The sequence below is a fragment of the Mesoplodon densirostris genome, chromosome 1, assembly GCF_025265405.1.
Source record: "Mesoplodon densirostris isolate mMesDen1 chromosome 1, mMesDen1 primary haplotype, whole genome shotgun sequence".
In the NCBI taxonomy this organism is placed as follows: domain Eukaryota; kingdom Metazoa; phylum Chordata; class Mammalia; order Artiodactyla; family Ziphiidae; genus Mesoplodon; species Mesoplodon densirostris.
Genome location: NC_082661.1, coordinates 200,238,032 through 200,259,107, shown reverse-complemented (window position 1 = coordinate 200,259,107; position 21,076 = coordinate 200,238,032). Strand labels below are relative to the sequence as shown.

Genomic DNA, 21,076 nt, shown 5'->3' with positions numbered 1-21,076 from the left:
ACAGCCAAAAATTAATTAATTAATTAATTTAAAAAATTTAGACTGAAGAATAAAAATAAAATCTGACTTTTTCCATCATAGAACCAAGGTGAGTTCACCGGAGTGGAAAGGCTAATGCGATTGAGGTGTTTAAAAGGCTTGAAGTAAAACATTCAGACAAGTTTCCTTACAGTAACATTACATCAGTATAACTATTTTAACAGACTGCCTTGTACATACATAAGCATTCAATTCCAACGACAACAACACAAAAAACCTAACTAAAACCTTTAGATGCAAATAGTAGATAAGTTCTGGAGATCTAACACACAGCATAGTGAATACAGTCAACAATACTGTATTATAAATGTCAAATTTGCTAAGAGACTAGACCTTAATTGTTCTCACTACAGAAAAGAAATTATAATTATGTGACCTGATAGAGGTGCTAGGCAACATGCCAATCATATTGCAACATATAAACGTATTGAACCAACACACTGTACACCTTAAACTTACACAGTGTTATATGTCAATTATATCTCAAAAAGTTAAATTAATTAATTACAGAAATATGTTGTCAGTTACAAAGTGAATGAACATGACTATTAAAATGAGTTCACAATAGCCCTGGTGACTTGATATTCAAGGTTCAATGTTATATCCAAATTCAACTTAGAAGTAACATTCAAACACACATGTTGCATTCTTCTACTATAAATGACATTAATACTGTCCAAGCTCCTAAGACCCATGTTATGAAAAAAATTTTTTCACATAGAAAATAAATCTGAGGTCAAGGAGCCACAAAGATTTTCTTATTAAACTAAGACCCTATTCATATCGATAATGTATATAATTGCTTAGAATATGTATTGATCTAAGGAATTACTTGAAAGTCACGAATGATAAAGAGGTTAGAGATAGCCTGTTTGCAAACTGGAGAGACTCTATTATAAGTGTGCTTGTATCCACATACTATATATACATATATACACATACTACACACACACAGACACACACAGGTACTACACACACACACACACACACACACACACACACACACACACACACACATATATATATATATATATATATATATAATTCTTTGTAGAATTTTTGTAAACATATCCAGTTGGTTTCATGGTATGAAGAAAAAGAATCAAGCCTCTCCTTGATTGACTGTGCATGTTGGACTTTGTTCTCTCTCAGTGCCAGTAGAACTTTACTGAATTTATTCATAATTGTCTCAAGAGAAAGCTCAAGCCTTTGAGATTCCAGAGAGTATCTATAGCTGTTAATGGAAGAAGTAGTTAATTTGCTCATGATTTTTAAAAAACATAGGCATTCCTAATCTAGGTTGGGAGTCACGATGGAATAATATCCATTGCATTAACACTTTCTCTGGCTGTTCTGTGAAACATAATTTCCTAAATTCCCGAAGTGTAAAATATATGCCAGGAATTGTATAAATGATTAAAAAACTTAGAAGATTGTTGTCAATTCAGGTGACCTATTTTCAGGTGGATATAAAGAAACTACTCATAGTAAGAGACACAAGAAAACTCATTTACAGAAAATTTTAAGTTACAGTGAACAAATAGCACTTACTATTCATTACATTATGTGACTCTAGTTTGAGAGAGGTGGATTAGGACACTTCTTGCCCATCTCACGTTTCCCCCAGAAATGTCTCAGAAATAAAGACAACTGGAAGGAATAATATACATTCTCTAAGTATACTGTGATTATGCAATTATCTAATGAAATGTAAATGGTGATCTTCCACATTTCTTGCTTAAATGGGATATGCTATCTTTCCTAATATTTTACTCCTGATGTACAGATGCAAAGGATTCTTTCACAGAGAAACCTCTGTGGCTCTATTAGTTTTCATGTCTTTACATTGGTAATTGTATGTACCAGAGACTTTATCACATAACCCTTGCTTGTTTCAATTGTACCCTGAACTTAAAACGTTATGGGTTGTAATTTCAGTTTCATATGATCTTCAAAATCTTGGCAAACAATGAAATTGGCTTAGCTAAAATAGAGAAGTTACAGCTGTATTCAGTTACTTTACAATTTTATGTTGTCTGCCTACATATTTTTCCTTTTACTAAACTCTGCAGATGGATTTTCAGGAGAAACAAAGGAAATGTCATCATCATAATACATTCAACAATTAATTTTTTTTCCTGAGAGATTTCAGATTATGCAACCAAGAATGTCCCAGAGAACCATTACTGATGTTCTGATGCTGACAGGGTATATTTATGGAAAAAATATATTTTAAAATTTCCCCAACAGCATTTAAAATCCATGAACATAATTTAATATTTCCATTTTTAAATAAAAATAAAACAGAGCTAAATATCACCAGTAATTTTTCTAGTTAATGAAAACTAAATAGCAAAATTTCCTTAATCTAACTTTTTTTTCTTATTAATGTGTCTTTAACGCTGACTCTTTTGCATGTTGTTTATTTCCTTTTGTAACCATCACAAGACTGGAAAATTTTGATTATCTGATTCTAGGATAAACAATAAAGGATGCAAACAGTCTTTTCCAGAATACTTATTTTCTTCTAATAAAGTCAATAAGGTAGGAAACGAAACCTTTGTGCCTTATAAAGCAGCGGTCCCTAACTTTTTTGGCACCAGGGACCCGTTTTGCGGAAGACAATTTTTCCACGGACGGGGGCGGGGGCGGGGGAATGGTTCAAGCGGTAATGCAAGGCTCTAGGGAGCAATGGGGGGGGGCAGCAGATGAAGCTTCGCTCTGCCGCTGCTCACCTCCTGCTGTGCGGCCCGGTTCCTAACAGGCTGCGGACCCGTACAGGTCCACGGCCCGGGAGCTGGGGACCCCTGTTATAAAGGAGATGAATAAAGAAATGCCTAATTTTACACTGTTGAATCTGTAACTCATGGTGTTAGAGGGAACTTAAAAGGGTTTTCTGGCATATCCAGGTGAATATACAAAATCAACACCCAAACTGTTCAAGTCCACGCAGAACATGTTACTACTCTGAACACTTCAATAGTCTTTTATTACAACACAAAAGCATTCTCCACATAAGAGCTAAAATGATACCTTTCCAGTTTATTAATTTGTGTGTATATATACGTATTGGGGGAAAGACTAAAAAGCTTTAAAAGGATCCAATTATGTATTTATTGTGACTCTCCTAATAAATGCTGTCATGCTCTTTGTTGGAAAGGATACTTTGCTACCACATATACAGATATGTATTATATTAGTGCTGTTATCTACTAGGACTATATTTAAGAGAGGTCAGTGTAAGCGGGAAGAAGAGAGACAAACAAATTGTATTGAGCAGAAGTTAGGGGGTTTGTTTTTATTTTTTCGTTGTTGTTTTGTTATAAATCAAAATCTAGTTCCCTTTGGAAGTATAATGCATCCATATTCATGGAGCATTTCTGGAATACAAAACAAACAAAGGTACTGGTTTTAATTTAGATCTGTGGCTTTTATGAAATTGTGTTCCCATTCATAAGATTATGACTCCACATTAACATCGGCAGGCATTTTGCTTGAGTTGACAAAAATGAGATTTTAACAGAATTTTAGAAGTTGTTTTGAAACATGACAATTTTCAAATTTCCTGAATTCTAATCTATGAAAATAAGAACATGAGTTGTCTACTTATTGAGATATCAGAAATATTTGCACTCTTTTACCCAACAAATATATTCAAAATATACTCCTTGCATCCATTTATTCAGCAAAGGTTTATTGAATGCCTACATTGTGTGAGACACTGTTCTAGGTGCTAGGGATAAAAAAGGTGATCACGAGTCAAAATCCTCTACTTTCTTTGAGTTCATATTATAGTCATACATGTAGAATTTTACTTTATAAATACAGAGTTTTCAATGAATATCCACAGTGAGATCCTCATGAGTATGCATAGGCATACTCTCATGATATCACAGATGTTTATCTCAATTCCCAGAACACTATTTTGATTGTTTAGCAATTTTTCAACCATTTCCTTATAATAAATTATCAAGATAACCAGAAAAATCAAACATTTAAAAACCATATACCTTCTAAAGTGTATGCATGAATGGCTCATAAGCACATAAAAAAATACACAACATCAGTAGTCATTAAGGAAATGCAAACTAAAACAACAATGAGATACCATTTCACATTCACCAGAATGGCTAGGATAAAAAATTGGAACACTCAGACACTGCTGGTTGAATATAAAATGTTGCAGCCACTTTGGGAAACAGTTTGGCAATTCCCCAAATGTTAAATGTAGATCTAGCAATTCTACTTCTAGGTATACACCCAAGAGAAATGAAAACATGTCCACACAAAAACTTGTACATGCATGTTCACAGCAGCATTCTTCATAAAAGCCACAAAACAGAAACTAGTGAAATATCGACCAACTGATGAATGAATAAACAAACTGTAGTATATCTACAAAATAAAATTCTATTAATCGGGGCTTCCCTGGTGGCACAGTTGTTGAGAATCTGCCTGCTTCCCTGGTCTGGGAAGATACCACATGCCACGGAGCAACTAGGCCCGTGAGCCACAACTACTGAGCCTGTGCGTCTGGAGCCTGTTCTCCACAACAAGAGAGGCCACGATAGTGAGAGGCCCGCACACCGCGATGAAGAGTGGGCTCCACTCGCCGCAACTAGAGAAAGCCCTCACACAGAAACGAAGACCCAACACAGCCAAAAAAAAAAAAAAATTATATTCATCAATGCAAAGCAACAAACTATTGATACATGCTATAACATGGACAAATATCAAAAGCATTATGCTAAGAGAAAAAAGCTGGATGCAAAAGACCATGTATTGAATAATTCTATTTATACAAAATGTCCAGAAAAGGGAAAATCTATAGTGACAGGAAGTAAGTACATTAGTGGTTGCCTGGGGAGGAAGTGCTGCTGGGAATAACAGTAAATGGTATAAAAGGCGCTATTTGGGTGATGAAAATGTGCTAAACCCAATATATGGTAATGGTTGCATAACTAGGTAAATTTGTTAAAAATCATTGAATTGTATCCTTGAAATTGGTGAATTGCATGATATGTAAAATATGACTCAATAAATTTATTTCAGAAAATATATACCTTTAAGGGATGTACTTTCACCAAACTCATACAAGAATATTTACAATCTGACTTACAAGATACACAAAAACACACTTTCAGAACATAAAATATTATAGGTATCTTATTTCTTTCAGTAGGAATTGCTATGGAGATTTCAAAACAGAAATGAAGATATTCTGGATTAAAAACACTTAAGAGTTTATGGTTAAGCAATGGTTTATGTATTTATGGGTTCAGGATATTACTTTTCCTTGTCATACAAAATGTTAAAACCATCATCACCAACATCATGATACTTACAATGACAATAAATGTGCTAAGTGTCTTCTTCACACTGTACCACTTACTCCTGGTGTTTTTGTTCTATTTTGTTTTATTTTTAAATTCATGAATACAACAATTCTGAGGGGGTTAAGTGTTATTTCTATTTTACATATGAGGAAACTGGGAATTTGGAGAAGTTAAGTAACTAGTCTCAGATTGTTAACATAGGTAGTAAATGGTACCTGCTTCTCATCAAAGCCTGAACTCTTATTCCTACACTGCTTCCTTGCAAATAAGTACACAAATGCCAATTGATAGATACGCCAAATACTGGGAAACTTCTTGGTTAATTGGTTATTTTTCTTCATCACTCAATCAGGTTTCATTGGAAGTGAACTTAAATTTATTCAAAGCTAAATTGAAAGGAAGGTGTAATTCAGTTCCCCCACTTCACGTGTACTAGCTTTTTAGATACATCCTTAACAGAGTAAGCACAATGGAACATGACAGATTTCTAGCTAACAACCTGTCTTATGTAAAATATTTAGTAAGTATCCATTCGGGTGAGTATTTTCCACATATGGAATATTTTCCCTTAAAGCTCAGTAATTTTTCAGACCTTGGTATGTTTACAAGGGGGTTTCATGGAACCCTTACAAGTTACACCCATGGTTCAAATTAGATAAGAAGCCAAGAATTCAGGGAAGTCAGCCTGTCAGTGCTAGCAAAGAGCAATCTGACTGTACTTCCCAAAGCGCGGGCTATTCCAAGTCAGGTGCCACACGGACAGGACACTAAGATACATTAAATTACACAGTAGGAACATTAGCCCATTCTCGATTGCCTTTCAGTTCTCCTGATTATAACAAGTAGGAAGTATCAGTTGGGGATGAGAGACGTGTTCAAGTGGTCCTAGCATGTGCCAATCTCCACTTTCATCAAATAAACAGAGGTCCAAAGGGTCAGAGTCTTCCCAAAGCATCTGTATTCAGATGGCATTTAATATCCTCTTTGTGGCTATTGCATTTGTGCTATATTAAACTTTTATTTATAGCAAGTGCTGATTTTCAACTAAAAAATGATATCAAGTTCCTTTTACAACAAAATTGATTTAAAAAACAGTGAATAAACTTAAAGAAAAAGTTCAGTAACCAAGTACAGGTGTTATATGAATATGGCTAAAGTCAGGATGGTCCTATGTGAATGACAGACATTTGAGAAGTACTCTAAGACAATGGTTATCAATCTTGTCAAGCCATCATAATATCTAAGAACTGCATTGAAATATAGAAACATTAGGAGTTACCACAGCTAAACAGATGCCTAGGACTTTGGAGGGCTGGTCTTTTTCTGAACTTTGGAGAATCATTTTGGTTGCTGAAAACAGGTAGCCAGTTTGCCATCTACAAGTTCAGGGCTTGCCTTAGGCAAACTCCTGGGAGCCTGTTCTTTGCTTTTCCAACCCTTTACCTATCCACATGTCCTCAAGCTAGTATTTTCTTTCTTCACTTTCTTCCATCAGACCTAACCAGTAGATCTTTATTCACACTATGATACAAAGGCTCTATACCTGTAGTGCATTACCGAACTCCCCAGTGTTTGAGTTTTCACATGGATCAAAGCATAGGTGCAAGGATGTACTTTTCAGGCTGTTCTAAACTTTCAGACCTATTTTAGCAGATAGGAAATTTTATATTTTACACATAAACTGTACACCCCAGAAAGTAATTCATCTTTCAAAGTAGGGTAAGACTTGCTTAGCTTAGTCAGAAATAATATGTTGCTTTCATTAGTGCCATGAGGTTAAACTTTTTTCTCAATTTCATATATGAGAAAACTGAGGCACATCACTTCAAATGATCAGTTTCACTTTAACCTACACTCTTGCAGCCCATAGTCTGGCTACTATTTCACAAGTTGTGGTTAGAGTACCATGTATATAAGAATTACCTAAGGTCAGAGAGCCTCATACCCCAGAGGGCAGACAGTAGAAGCAAGAAGAAATACAATCCTGCAGCCTGTGGAATGAAAACCACATTCACAGAAAGATAAACAAAATGAAAAGGCAGAGGACTATGTACCAGATGAAGGAACAGGATAAAACCCCAGAAAAACAACTAAATGAAGTGGAAATAGGCAACCTTCCAGAAAAAGAATTCAGAATAATGATAGTGAAGATAATCCAGGACCTCAGGAAAAGAATGGAGGCAAAGATCCAGAAGATGCAAGAAATGTTTAACAAAGACCTAGAAGAATTAAAAAACAAACAACTAGAAGAATTAAAGACAAACAAACAGAGTGAACAACATAATAACTGAAATGAAAAATACACTAGAAGGAATCAAGCAGACTAACTGAGGCAGAAGAACGGATAAGTGACCTAGAAGACAGAATGGTGGAATTCACTGCCATGGAAAAGAATAAAGAAAAAAGAATGAAAAGAATTGAAGACAGCCTAAGAGACTTCTGGGACAACATTAAATGTACCAACATTTGAATTACAGGGGTTCCAGAAGGAGAGAGAGAATGGACCCAAGATAATATTTGAAGAGATTATAGTCGAATAATTCCCTAACATGGGAAAGGAAATAACCACCTAAGTCCAGGAAGTGCAGAGAGTCCCAGGCGGGATAAACCCAAGGAGAGACACACAAAGACACATCACTGAGACACATAATAATCAAACTGACAAAAATTAAAGGCAAAGAAAAATTATTAAAGGCAACAAGGGAAAAATGACAAATAACATACAAGGGAACTCCCATAAGGTTAACAGCTGATTTCTCAGCAGAAGTTCTACAAGCCAGAAGCGAGTGGCACGATATATTTAAAGTGATGAAAGGGAAGAACCTACAACCAAGATTACTCTACCCAGCAAGGATCTCATTCAGATTCGAAAGAGATATCAAAAGCTTTACAGACAAGAAAAAGCTAAGAGAATTCAGCACCACCAGCTGTACAACAAAAGGAACTTCTCTAAGTGGGAACCACAAGAGAAGAAAAAGACCTACAAAAACAAACCGATAACAATTAAGAATATGGTAATAGGAACATATATGCTGATAATTACCTTAAACATGAATGGATTAAATGCTCCAACCAAAAGACACAAGCTTGCTGAATGGTTACAAAAACAAGACCCATATATGTGTTGTCTACAAGAAACTCACTTCAGACTTAGGGACACATACAAACTGAAAGTGAGGGGATGGAAAAAAAATATTCCATGCAAATGGAAATCAAAAGAAAGCTAGAGTAACAACACTCATATGAGATAAATTAGACTTTAAAATAAAGACTGTTACAAGAGACAAGGAAGGACACTACATAATGATAAAGGGATCAATCCAAGAAGAAGATATAATGTTATAAATATATATGCACCCAACATAGGAGCACCTTAGTACATAAGGCAACTGCTAACTACTATAAAAGAGAAAACTGACAGCAACACAATAACAGTGGGAGACTTTAACACCTCATTATACCAATGGACAGATCATATAGACAGAAAATTAATAAGGAAACACAAGCTTCAAGTGACACAATAGATGAGAGAGATTTAATTGATATTTATAGGACATTCCATCTGAAAACAGCAGATTACACTTTCTTCTCAAGTGCACATGTAATATTCTCCAGGATAGATCACATCTTGGGTCACAAATCAAACCTTGGTAAATTTAACAAAATTGAAATCATATCAAGCATCTTTTCTGATGGCAATGTTATGAGATTAGAAATCAATTACAGGGAAAAAAACAGTAAAAAGCACAAACACGTGGAGGCTAAATAATACATTACTAAATAACAAAGAGATCACTGAAGAAATCAATGAGGAAATCAAAAAGTACCTAGAGACAAATGACAACAAAAGCACAATGACCCAAAAGCTATGGGATGCAGCAAAAGCAGTTCTAACAGGGAAGTTTATAACAATACAATCCTACCTCAAAAAACAAGAAAAATCTCAAATAAACAATCTAACCTTACACCTAAAGGAACCAGAGAAAGAACAAACAAAACCCAAAGGTAGTAGAGGGAAAGAGTCATAAAGATCAGAGCAGAAATAAATGAAATAGAAACAAAGAAAACAAGAGCAAAGATCAATAGAACTAAAAGCTGGTTCTTTGAGAAGATAAACAAAATCAATAAACCATTAGCCAGACTCATCAAGAAAAAGAGGGAGAGGACTCAAATCAATAAGATTAGAAAAGAAAAAGAAGTTACAACAGACACCGCAGAAATACAAGTATCATAAGAGACTACTACAGCAACTCTATGCCATTAATATGGACAACCTGGAAGTAATGGACAAATTCTTAGAAAGATATAACTTTCCAAAACTGAAACAGAAAGAAATAGAAAGTATGAACAGACCAATCACGAGCACTGAAATGGAAACTGTGATTAAAATATTTCAACAAACAAAAACCCAGGACCAGATGGCTTCACAGGTGAATTCTACCAAACATTTAGAGAAGAGCTAACACCCATCCTTCTCAACATCTTCCAAAAAATTGCAGAGGAAGAAACACTCCCAAACTCATTCTACAAGGCCACTATCACCCTGATACCAAAACCAGACAAAGATACTACAAAAAAAGAAAATTACAGACCAATATCACTGATGAATATAGATGCAAAAATCCTCAACAAAATACTAGCAAACAGAATCCAACAACACATTAAAAGGATCATACATGATGACAAGTGGGATTTATCCCAGGGATGCAAGGATTCTCCAATATATGCAAATTGATCAATGTGATACACCATATTAACAAATTAAGGAATAAAATCCATATGATCATCTCAGTAGATGCAGAAAAGCTTTTGACAAAATTCAACACCCACTTATCATAAAAGATCTCCAGAAAGTAGGCATAGAGGGAACTACCTCAACATAATAAAGGCCATGTATGACAAACCCACATCAAACATCATTCTCAATGGTGAAAAACTGAAAGCATCTCCTCTAAGTTCAGGAACAAGACAAGGATGTCCACTCTCACCACTGTTATTCAACATAGCTTTTGAAGTCCTAGCCATGGCAATCAGAGAAGAAAAAGAAATAAAAGGAATACAAATTTGAAAAGAAAAGGCAAAACTCTCCCTGTTTTCAGATGACATGATACTCTACATAGAGAATCCTAAAGATGCTACCAGAAAACTACTAGAACTAATAAATGAATTTGGTAAAATTGCAGGATACAAAATTAATGCACAGAAATCTCTTGCATTCCTATATACTAACAATGAAAGATCAGAAAGAGAAATTAAGGAAACAATCCCATTCACCATTGCAATGAAAAGAATAAAATACCTAGGAATAAACCTACCTAAGGAGGTAAAAAACCTGTACTCAGAAAACTATAAGACACTGATGAAAGAAATCAAAGATGACACAAACATACGGAGAGATAGACCATGTTATTGGATTGGAAGAATCAACATTATGAAAATGACTGGCTATACTACCCAGAGCAATCTACAGATTCAATGCAATCCCTATCAAATTACCAATGGCATTTTTCACAGAACTAGAACAAAAAATCTTAAAATTTTTATGGAGACACAAAAGACCCCGAATAGCCAAAGCATTCTTGAGGGAAAAAAACAGAGCTGGAGGAATCAGACTCCCTGACTTCAGACTATACTACAAAGCTACAGTAATCAAGACAGTATGGTACTGGCACAAAAACAGAAATACAGATCAATGGAAGAAGAAAGAAAGCCCAGAGATAAACCCACGCACCTATGGTCACCTTATTTTTGATAAAGGAGGCAAGAATATACAATGGAGAAAAGACAGCCTCTTCAATAAGTGGTGCTGGGAAAACTGGACAGCTACATGTAAAAGAATGAAGTTAGAACACCCCCTAACACCATACACAAAAATAAAGTCAAAATGGATTAAAGACCTAAATGTAAGACCTATAAAACTTAATACTATAGTTTTAAGTTTAAGACACTATAAAACTCTTAGAGGAAAACATAAGAAAAACACTATTTGACATAAATCACAGCAAGATCTTTTCTGACCCACCTCTTAGAGTAATGAAAATAAAAACAAAAATAAACAAATGGGACCTAATGAAACTTCAAAGCTGTTGCACAGGAAAGGAAACCATAAACAAGATGAAAAGACTACCCTCAGAATGGGACAAAATATTTGCAAATTAATCATTGGACAAAGGATTAATCTCCAAAATATATAAACAGCTCATGCAGCTCAATATTAAAAATACAACCCAATCAAAAAATGGACAGAAGACTTAAGTAGATATTTCTCCCCAAAAGACATACAGGTAGTCAAGAGGCACCTGAAAAGCTGCTCAACATCACTAATTATTAGAGAAATGCAAATCAAAACTACAATGAGGTATCACCTCACACCAGTTAGATTGGGCACCATCAAAAAATCTACAAACAACAAATGCTGGAGAGGGTGTGGAGAAAAGGGAACATTCTTGCACTGTTGGTGGGAATGTAAATTGATACAGCCACTATGGAGAACAGTATGGAGGTTCCTTAAAATACTAAAAATAAAATTACCATATGATCCAACAATCCCACTACTGGGCATATACCCAGAGAAAACCATAGTTCAAAAAGACACATGCACCCCAATGTTCATTGCAGCACTATTTACAATACAATAGCCAGGTCATGGAAGCAACCTAAATGCCCTTGGACAGATGAGTGGATAAAGAAGATGTGGTACATATATACAATGGAATAGTACCCAGCCATAAAAGAGAATGAAATTGGGTCTTTTGTAGAGACGTGGAATGGACCTAAAGACAGTCATACAAAGTGAAGTAAGTCAGAAAGAGAAAAACGAATATCATATATTAATGCATATATGTGGAATCTAGAAAAATGGTGCAAGGCAGAAATAGAGACACAGGTGTAAAGAACAATAATATGGACACCAAAGGGGGAAAGTGGGGGGTTGGGAGGCGTGGCAGCAGTGGTGGAGGTGGTTGTGGTGGGATGAATTGGGAGATTGGGATTGACATATATACACTAATATGTATAAAATAGATTAATAAGAACCTGCGACATAAAAAAATAATAAAATAATTTATATAACTAATTACCTGGGGCTTTGTTTGAAATGAAGATTCCTAGGTATCCTCAAACCTTTTAACTCAGAATGAGAGCCAGTGGGGTCTGGGCATCTGAATCTTGAGTTCTCTCTCTTGGTCATTCTTATACAAAATAATGTTTGAGGATCTCTTCTGTGTCTATAGTGCTCTCCCTTTCAAGTTCACTTTTTATAACTCAGGTCAGTAATGCTCAAAGCTATATTGCTACCCAGAGGATAAAATTAAAATGTGTCTGGGTTTTCTGCCTCTAAATTTTAGGCTTTTTTTTTCATCTTATCTCTGTAGACTTGCAGTTTGTTTTGTAATCCTGTCAGTCACCAAAACAAACAAAAAATAAACACAGGAGAAGAGGAGGAGGGACAAGGACAGAATGAGCTCAGTGTAAGGGAGGGCAGCTGGGGTACCTCGGACAGCAGCTGTTTTATGGGATTCTTGGACAGTGTGTAAAATCACTGGCTTCTCCAGGCTTCTGTCCTTGCTCTTGAATGCTTTGTTGTAAGTGCATAGTTATTTTGTTGCTGAGCAGTTAATGCTACGATGGTGACACCCACATGGCCATTTTTGACCCTACCTTCCCAGCTCTTCGAAACTGTGTATTCTTTAACAGCTGATACCATCCGGAGAGCTTTGGAAATGAAAAAAACACTTTGCTTCTAATCTGATTTTGCACATTCTGCATTTCATTTTTGTCCCTTCAAAGTGGGGAAGTTTAATATAAAATGTTATACTTTAATTTTTTTCACTTCTAAACGGAAATAATGAAGAAAAGAAAGTTTAGGAACTCCAACATCTGTTGTTTTTTACAGTTGACATAAACTGATTAAATATAAATTCTTTCAGGTCAATGAGAGTGTCCTTTGTCTCAGAATTCACTTTGGTCAAGGAGTCTATGGGAATACATCATCTAACTGGTAAGTTATGCATACATAAAAGTCTCAAACTTGAACCTCAGAACTGGGAAAATAGCATTTGATATAATTAAAGAAGATCAGAAAGTGCATGGTTTCATAAAAACTGGCACATGCACTTGCAATCTCCCTAAGTTCAAGTAGTGTATGTTTTAATTTCTTTTTCTCAAACCATCTTTCTCTTCTCCCATAACACAAACCAATATAATGATATGATGAATTACTATACTGTCCCTGAAATCATGTTTGTGAAAAATACTTAGTGACATGAAAGTTGTTTATGATAACAAGAAAAGCAAGATGTAAAAACTGTGTGATTCCAGTAATTGTGTGTGTGTGTGTGTGTGTGTGTGTGTGTGTGTGTGTATATATATATATCTGTATTTAGATATATCTCTATATTTAAGTCTCTATATCTACTTATTTATATATATAGCAAGAGCTCTCTGGGTTGTTTAATTTTGAAATAGTCATCTTTCTTTCCTATATTCTTCTATATTCTAAATTGTATACAAAATGTTATAATTTAAAATATGATTTTAATAATATTTACATTAAATTTTAATAACACTATACTTTTATAATTTTAAAATGGTATTTAAAAAGTTTGTTTTAAAATTCAAATTTTAGAGCTTAATGTTAAAGCTACAATAATAATAGGCCTTAATATTAAAATTAGAGATCATCTTTGCAGAATTCCTGTGGGAATTTCTTTCCAGGTTTTAATAAATGTAAACATGAAAACTAAATCCAGTTGACCCTTTAGTGAGATATAAGCTTTATTAGAATAAGAGAAAATACTTATTCATTGTCATTTTTAACATATTTCACAAAGAAAAATTTCTGTACTTTGCTTTATATACTAATAACTACTCAAAACATTATGCACAATCTGCATTTTTTAACTTACAGTCTTTTTTAGATCATTTTGATGGTGAATACTGGTGAGTTTAACCTGAACTAGAAAATGTTCCCAGGCAGTTTGTCTTCACATCCCCAAAACTGAAACCTGAACTGGGACTTGGTCATGAGAAATTTTAAACTCAGTCAAGTAACTAAAAAAGCAGATGGGGCAGAATACTCGGACACATTTCCAAAAATAATATACTCTCCTTGGGAAATTATGGATTATTTATTCCCTAAGAATGTAGTTTACAATTACATTTGGCCACAAATACGTTACTCTTTTCTTTTTATTTCACTGTCCATGGATCTGGAAATCCTTTTTTGAAAATCAGCAGAATCCAGTAATTTGTATTTCTGCCTCCCTACTACTGAAAAACTCGAGCTTAACAATTTATTTGTCAAAACAAGCATATTCAGATTGCCAGAGTGTGATGCCATGATATATTTTGGTTTTCATCCCTAGCTCCTGGTCAGAGCTCCTAAAACTCTTGTAATTTCCTAAATTATAAGAGTAATAGAAGCGTCTTTTGTTATAATATTTGTTTTTTATCTCCAGTTCCTAAACTAATTCTGGAGTGAAGAAGGTGAAAGGAAAGTCTTTGTTATTCATACCAAGCCCTTTTCAACCATGCCTGAATTTATGTTAAGGCATCCTTGAGAAAGCCTATAAGGATGATGGAGGGTGGGGTGAGTGAAGGGTGGTTGCCAGAGAAACCAATCAGGTAATTAGAAGGTTGGAACTTTAGCCCAAGGGTTTAATCAATCATGCCTATATAATGAAGCCTTCATAAAAATATCCTCACTGAAGAGGTTTGGAAAGCTTCTAGGTTAGTGAACACATCGTAGTGCCAGGAGGGTGGTACGTCTGGCGAGGGCATGGAAGCTCTGAGCCCCTACCCCATTCCTCCCTATGCATCTCTTTCATCTGTGTTCCTCAGTTGTATCCTTTCATAATAAATCAGTAATCTAGTAACTGAACTGTTTTCCTGAGTTCTGTGAGCTATTATAGCAAATGATTGATCTTGAGGAACCTCAGGTTTATGGCTAGTTGGTCAGAAGAATAGGTGGCAACCTGGGACTTGTAATTGGTCCCTGAAGTAGGAGGGGGGGCAGACTTGTGGAAATGAGCCCTTAACCTGTGGGGTCTGCACTAACTCTGGGCAGTTAGTGCCAGAATTGATTAAATCGTAGGACACTCAGTGGGTGTCTACCAAGAATTGGAGAATTGCTTCTTATGGAAAACCCACACATTTGGTGTCAGAAGTGTTCTGTGGGTGGAGTAGTAGAAAATATTAGTTTTTCCTCAGAGAGTGACCTTTTCTTTTTAACATGTAAATAAAATTATTCCATTTGCTTGTTAAATATCTTTCAATGGATTTCCATATCTCTTTGAATAAAAACTAAATTTCTTATTATAACCTACTGGGCTATTCAGGATCAACCTCTTTCACCTCACCTCCAAGCATGTCACTGGTAAATTTTACTCAAGATTTATGGAGGAAATAATACAAATTACATACAATTTTTCTGAAAATAGAGGTTGAGGGAATGTTTTCTGGCTTACTTTTGAGGCCAGAATTTCTTTCATAACAAAACTAGTCAAATGCATTCCAAGAAAAGAAATTGCTAGGTCAAAAGCCCTGATGAATACAGGTCCAAAAATCCTCAACAAGTTATTTCCAAGTCAGATACGTCAATATATTAAAAGAGTAATACAGGGCTTCCCTGGTGGCGCAGTGGTTGAGAGTCCGCCTGCCGATGCCGGGGACACGAGTTCGTGCCCCGGTCTGGGAAGATCCCACATGCCGCGGAGCGGCTAAGCCCGTGAGCCATGACCACTGAGCCTGCGCGTCCGGAGCCTGTGCTCCGCAACGGGAGAGGCCACAACAGTGAGAGGCCCGCGTAACACACACACACACACACACAAAAGAGTAATACATAACAACCAAAAGTGGTTTATCCTAGGAATGCAAAGTTGGTTTAATATTTGAAATTCACCTCATTAACATAATAAAACAGACAAACCAGATAATTTCTGCAATTAATGCAGAAAAAGTGGATTTGATCAAATTCAATTGTCTGTCATTATTAAAATTGTCAGCAAACTAGAAATATAAGAACATTTTCAGGGCCTCCCTGGTGGCGCAAGTGGTTGAGAGTCCGCCTGCCGATGCAGGGGATACGGGTTCGTGCCCCGGTCTGGGAGGATCCCATATGCCGCGGAGCGGCTGGGCCCGTGAGCCATGGCCGCTGAGCCTGCGCGTCCGGAGCCTGCGCGTCCGGAGCCTGTGCTCCGCAACGGGGGAGGCCACAACAGTGAGAGGCCCGCATACCGCAAAAAAAAAAAAAAAAAAAAAAAAGAACATTTTCAAACTTGATAAAGGGCATCTACACAAAACTTATAGCTACCACCATGAGTAATAGCAAAAGACTAAAAACTTCCCTCTACATATACAAAAAGTATATCCACTCACTACTATTGTAGAATAGTTCTTAGCAAATACAGAAAGTCAAGAAGGAGGAATGCAAAGCTTATTGAAAAGGAAGAAATAATGCTCTCATTATATACAGTCAACAAGATCATGCATAGAGAAAATCCTAAGGGATCTAGAAGGACCCTCTAGCATTTATAAATAAATTTGCCAAGTTTATAGGAAAAATCTCTCTATAAAAAATCATATAAAAATCATAATCTAGCAGTAAGCAATTAGAAAATTAAACATAAAAAACAATAGTATTTACAGGTGCATTTATAAACATTAAATAGATAAGGATAAATTTAACAAAATGGAGAAAGATCTTACAATGAAAATTACAATACAATTTTGTATTGCTGAAATACAAAAAGTCCTAATGACATGTAGAGATGGGCTATGTTCAAGGATTAGAAGATTTCATATTTTTAAGTTGTCACTTTTCTAGATCGATAGATTTCTAGATTCAATGAAGTTTCTATCAAAACCATAATAGGATTTTTTGTAGAAACTGACAAACTTATACTAAATTTTTTACAGATATGCAAATGACCTAGAATATACAAAATAATCTTGAAAAAGAACAAAGCTAGGGAATTTATTCTACTTGATTTCTAGTCTTTAAAGCTATAGTGATTTTCTCCTAAAATAGACTTTAAAGCTATAGTGATTTTCTCCTAAAATAGTGTCTCACAAATTTTTCCTTCTCTGTATGTGCTTGCCACTTCTTTCCATTAAGTTCTGGAGTTTATTTCCTTTCCCCCAAATCTAGGCTGGCCCTATTTTGTGACTTGCTTTGAGCAATGCAATGCTTACAAGCTTCCAGCTTTACTCTCTTAGAACGCTGAGCCTTAATGTTGCTTGATCTGACTAATCTGCTAGAGATAAAAGTTGCATGAAGAGACACACTATTGGATGTGAGACTACAGAGAGAGAGACAGAGACAGACAGACAGAGAGAGACAGAGAGAGAGAGAGAGAGGGATGTAAAGGACCATGCAGTCTTCAGCTACCTTAGTCACCTCGGACAATGCTATGGACATGTGAGTGAAGCCATATCTTAGATCCTTCAGACCTAACTGATCTACATGAACCAACACTATGTATTGGAGAAATGAGCACATCCTTGCAAGGTCTGCCTAAATTGCTGATTTATAAACAAATGATTGGTTGTTATTGCTTATGCCACACAGTTTTGGGGTGGTTTAATATACACCAGTGTAGAAACCTGAACCAGTGAATGACTGAGGAAACGAATGACACATCTTTTTCTCAAAGCATACTAGCAATATTACCATATTGTTGATGCTGAAATACTCTCTGTAACTCTCTTTTACAGATTTTCTAGTAAATGGGGAGTTTCTGTAGTTACACTTCAGAAATTATCAAAAGATAAGAAATTTTTGTGCAGCATGAAATTAATTAAAGATCTTTCTGATTAAATTTCTGATTATAAAAGTAACGTATAGTTACTGAATTTACAGTATAAAAAAGGGGAGAAGGTCATTCATTATTCCACAAAATTAATGTTTATCTTTTGTTATATTTTCTTTAGTCTCTATGAACTGATACATTTTTATACAAAAAAATACATTTTTCTTAACTGGGATCACATTTTATATAAAGTTCATTGTCGGCCTATAGTTACAGAGAAATAATTTTGCTTACAGGGCACATCTTTTACAAGTATCCTTAAATATATAAAGTATCCCCCTAAAGTGCACATATTAGCAAAGAGCTGTTAAAAGAACCAGATTTTAAATGCCTGTGTCAAAAGAATTTTTAATAGATAAACTTTGCTATTAAGGTCATCTGCATATATTTAGGCCATACATAATGTAAAGAAAAAGACAGCTGAATTTTATCAATGTCACATGAGTTCATTGTATAAGATGTTGTTTATCCCATAATCTGATATTTTATTTTGAGGATCCCACTGACAAACTTTTTTCTAATTTTGGAACAAAAAATTACATTTCTCCTAGATAAACCATTGTTTATATCTTGCAGACAGGCCTGAACTATGGAGCTGCTGATCTTTTTTTTTTTTTTTTTCAAAGTATAGAATAAGACATGTGACTCCCCCACCAAAAATATATCTGCATTTTTGAAATCTGTTCTCTGACCCTAGTTTTGAATTCATTTCTTTACCACCACATTTAATTTTTCTCTCTCAGAGGGAATTTATGAATCTTTATAAACTGTGACACTTTTTGTAAAAAAGTGGCATTTTGATCAATTAATTTATCTTGTCTAATTTTTCCACTTATTATGTAAGCAGCAGTTTCCCAAAATTTTAATAAGTAAATAACATTTTATTATATTATATTAACCACAGTCTATTGCTAGAGATAATAGATTGGAGTTCATTCTTCACTATTATGGAAATTGTAATAAACAACTTTGTGCTTCAGTTTTTTCCACATATCTGATTGTTTTCTAGGACTGGGCTTTCCTGCTTAAAGGGTCTTGAAATACATTACCAAATTTCTTTAGAAAGACTATGATGATCTGTACTCTCACCATCAGGGCACCTACCTCAACACACCTTGCCAGCATGATTGTATCACTGTTTGGGGTTTTGTTAATGTGACCAGTAAAAGGGCATCAAATGAGTTACCATGAATTTTTTGGATTGGAACAAGCCCATGCTCTCATGATGCTTCCTTTATCTTATATCATGTATTCAAGAGTCTTTTTGTCTATCTGTCCTGTAGATCTGTCTATCCACACGATAATTCTATACTTTCAAAGAGAAATACTACTTAAGTAGGCAATTTTCAAGTATCAAAACTATTCTTATCACAAGTCCAATGCTGAGAATCTCTCCTGAAAAAAATAATCCAAAAATAGAAAATATTTATATCAATGTGTACTCACTACAACATTACTTGTAATAGTAATAAAGTCACGACTTAAATATCCAAATTTATTGAAGCAATTATGAACAATATACCTATAGAGTGAAATAGTTATTAAAAATTATGGTTACAGAGGTTGCCAATGATCAGATGTTAAGTTAGAATATGCTGGAATTAAAGGCCATGTTTCAACTCTTGATATGAAAAAAACTGTGCCACAAATGTTGAGTTAATAATATTAGGATAAATGACTATTTTTTTCTACTGAATTAAAAAAATTGAACCGGAGGAGGTAATTTACAAAATATTATCGGTGTTCAACTCAGTTAGTGGAGTTATGGATGTTTTATGCATTCTTCTCTGCAACTTCCATTATTTCCTGAATTTCACCATACTATATACTTCTCCTTGTTTCCTTGCAAATCTATTTTAGATTAAGATGGAGCTATAACTTTAAAAATATAATGCTTTTAATTATATTTCCAATATCCCAATCTCTGTTTATCAACACTTTTAATATCCCTTAGCTGAAAGAATTCAAAGAAACATCAAACAAGAGAAGACTCCTATTCTGAAAATTTACTTTTCCGATGTGAAAGTCTAATACAGTTTTAATTTAGGGCCAAAGGAAAAGAATAAATAATAATGTTTTAAGGTGGTGGGGGGAGTATTGCAGAGAAAGACATCTAAAATATCAAATTTTTGACTCTAACTTAAAAACAATCCATCTTTGTGAGGCCATATAATCCATCTTCTAAACTGTTACAACATCAATTAAGATTATGTCCTCTCAGTTTACTGCAACCTTTTGGTTGAGTTTGAGTGTCTCAGTGAAGGATGGTTAGTGAAAACTTGAAATCTACCTGTCAAAGGATGGCTTCTCTCCACAGTCAAAGGCATCCTGCAGTTCCTTGACAAGGTTAGCCTGGCCTGGCAGTCGGAAGAGACCCTCTTCCTTCAGCCCCCTTTGTCGGATAAAGTCCACACACTGCTCCACCAACATTGGAGCCAGACGGTGTCCGTATCTCTTCTCATAACGGACAGTATCTTCCAGTTTCTGTCCAAAAATGCCTGGAGAAATAAAGGATCACAATGAATTTGAGAAATTCATCTTTTCTCACTTTTTTTGCTTTCTTTTAAAACTCAATGTAAAGGAAAAACAAAGATTGGAATGCTAGCAAGCATTTCATATCTGGTACTTAACATTATTACAGAATTAAATTCATTATGTACAATTCTTCAAATGAAAAGGGTTTACCTTGTGCTGCCCTTTCCCCCTGTATTCCATATTTAGCCCAAAACTGAAATGGAAATATGGAGTTTGAGATATCCACTTTGAAATAAGAAATATTGCAATAAACATAATTTCAGTTTGGGGTTTTCTTTTATGTTTTCCTTTTGGGAAAAAAAACGTATTCAAAAACTTAAAAACAGAAATATTCTGTAGATAATAGTCAAATTCTAC

At 35.0% G+C, this 21,076-nt stretch overlaps 1 protein-coding gene across 10 annotated transcripts in view; it reads right to left on the bottom strand.

The window, feature by feature from the left end:
• ARHGAP24 (Rho GTPase activating protein 24) overlaps positions 1 to 21,076 on the bottom strand; it is a 492,969-nt gene that overhangs the window by 31,516 nt on the left and 440,377 nt on the right. For all 10 annotated transcript variants that reach the window (XM_060114213.1, XM_060114218.1, XM_060114272.1 and 7 more), the window contains one exon: positions 20,475 to 20,682. In XM_060114213.1, coding sequence (XP_059970196.1) covers positions 20,475 to 20,682 — 208 coding nt within the window. The remainder of the gene's footprint in view (positions 1 to 20,474; positions 20,683 to 21,076) is intronic.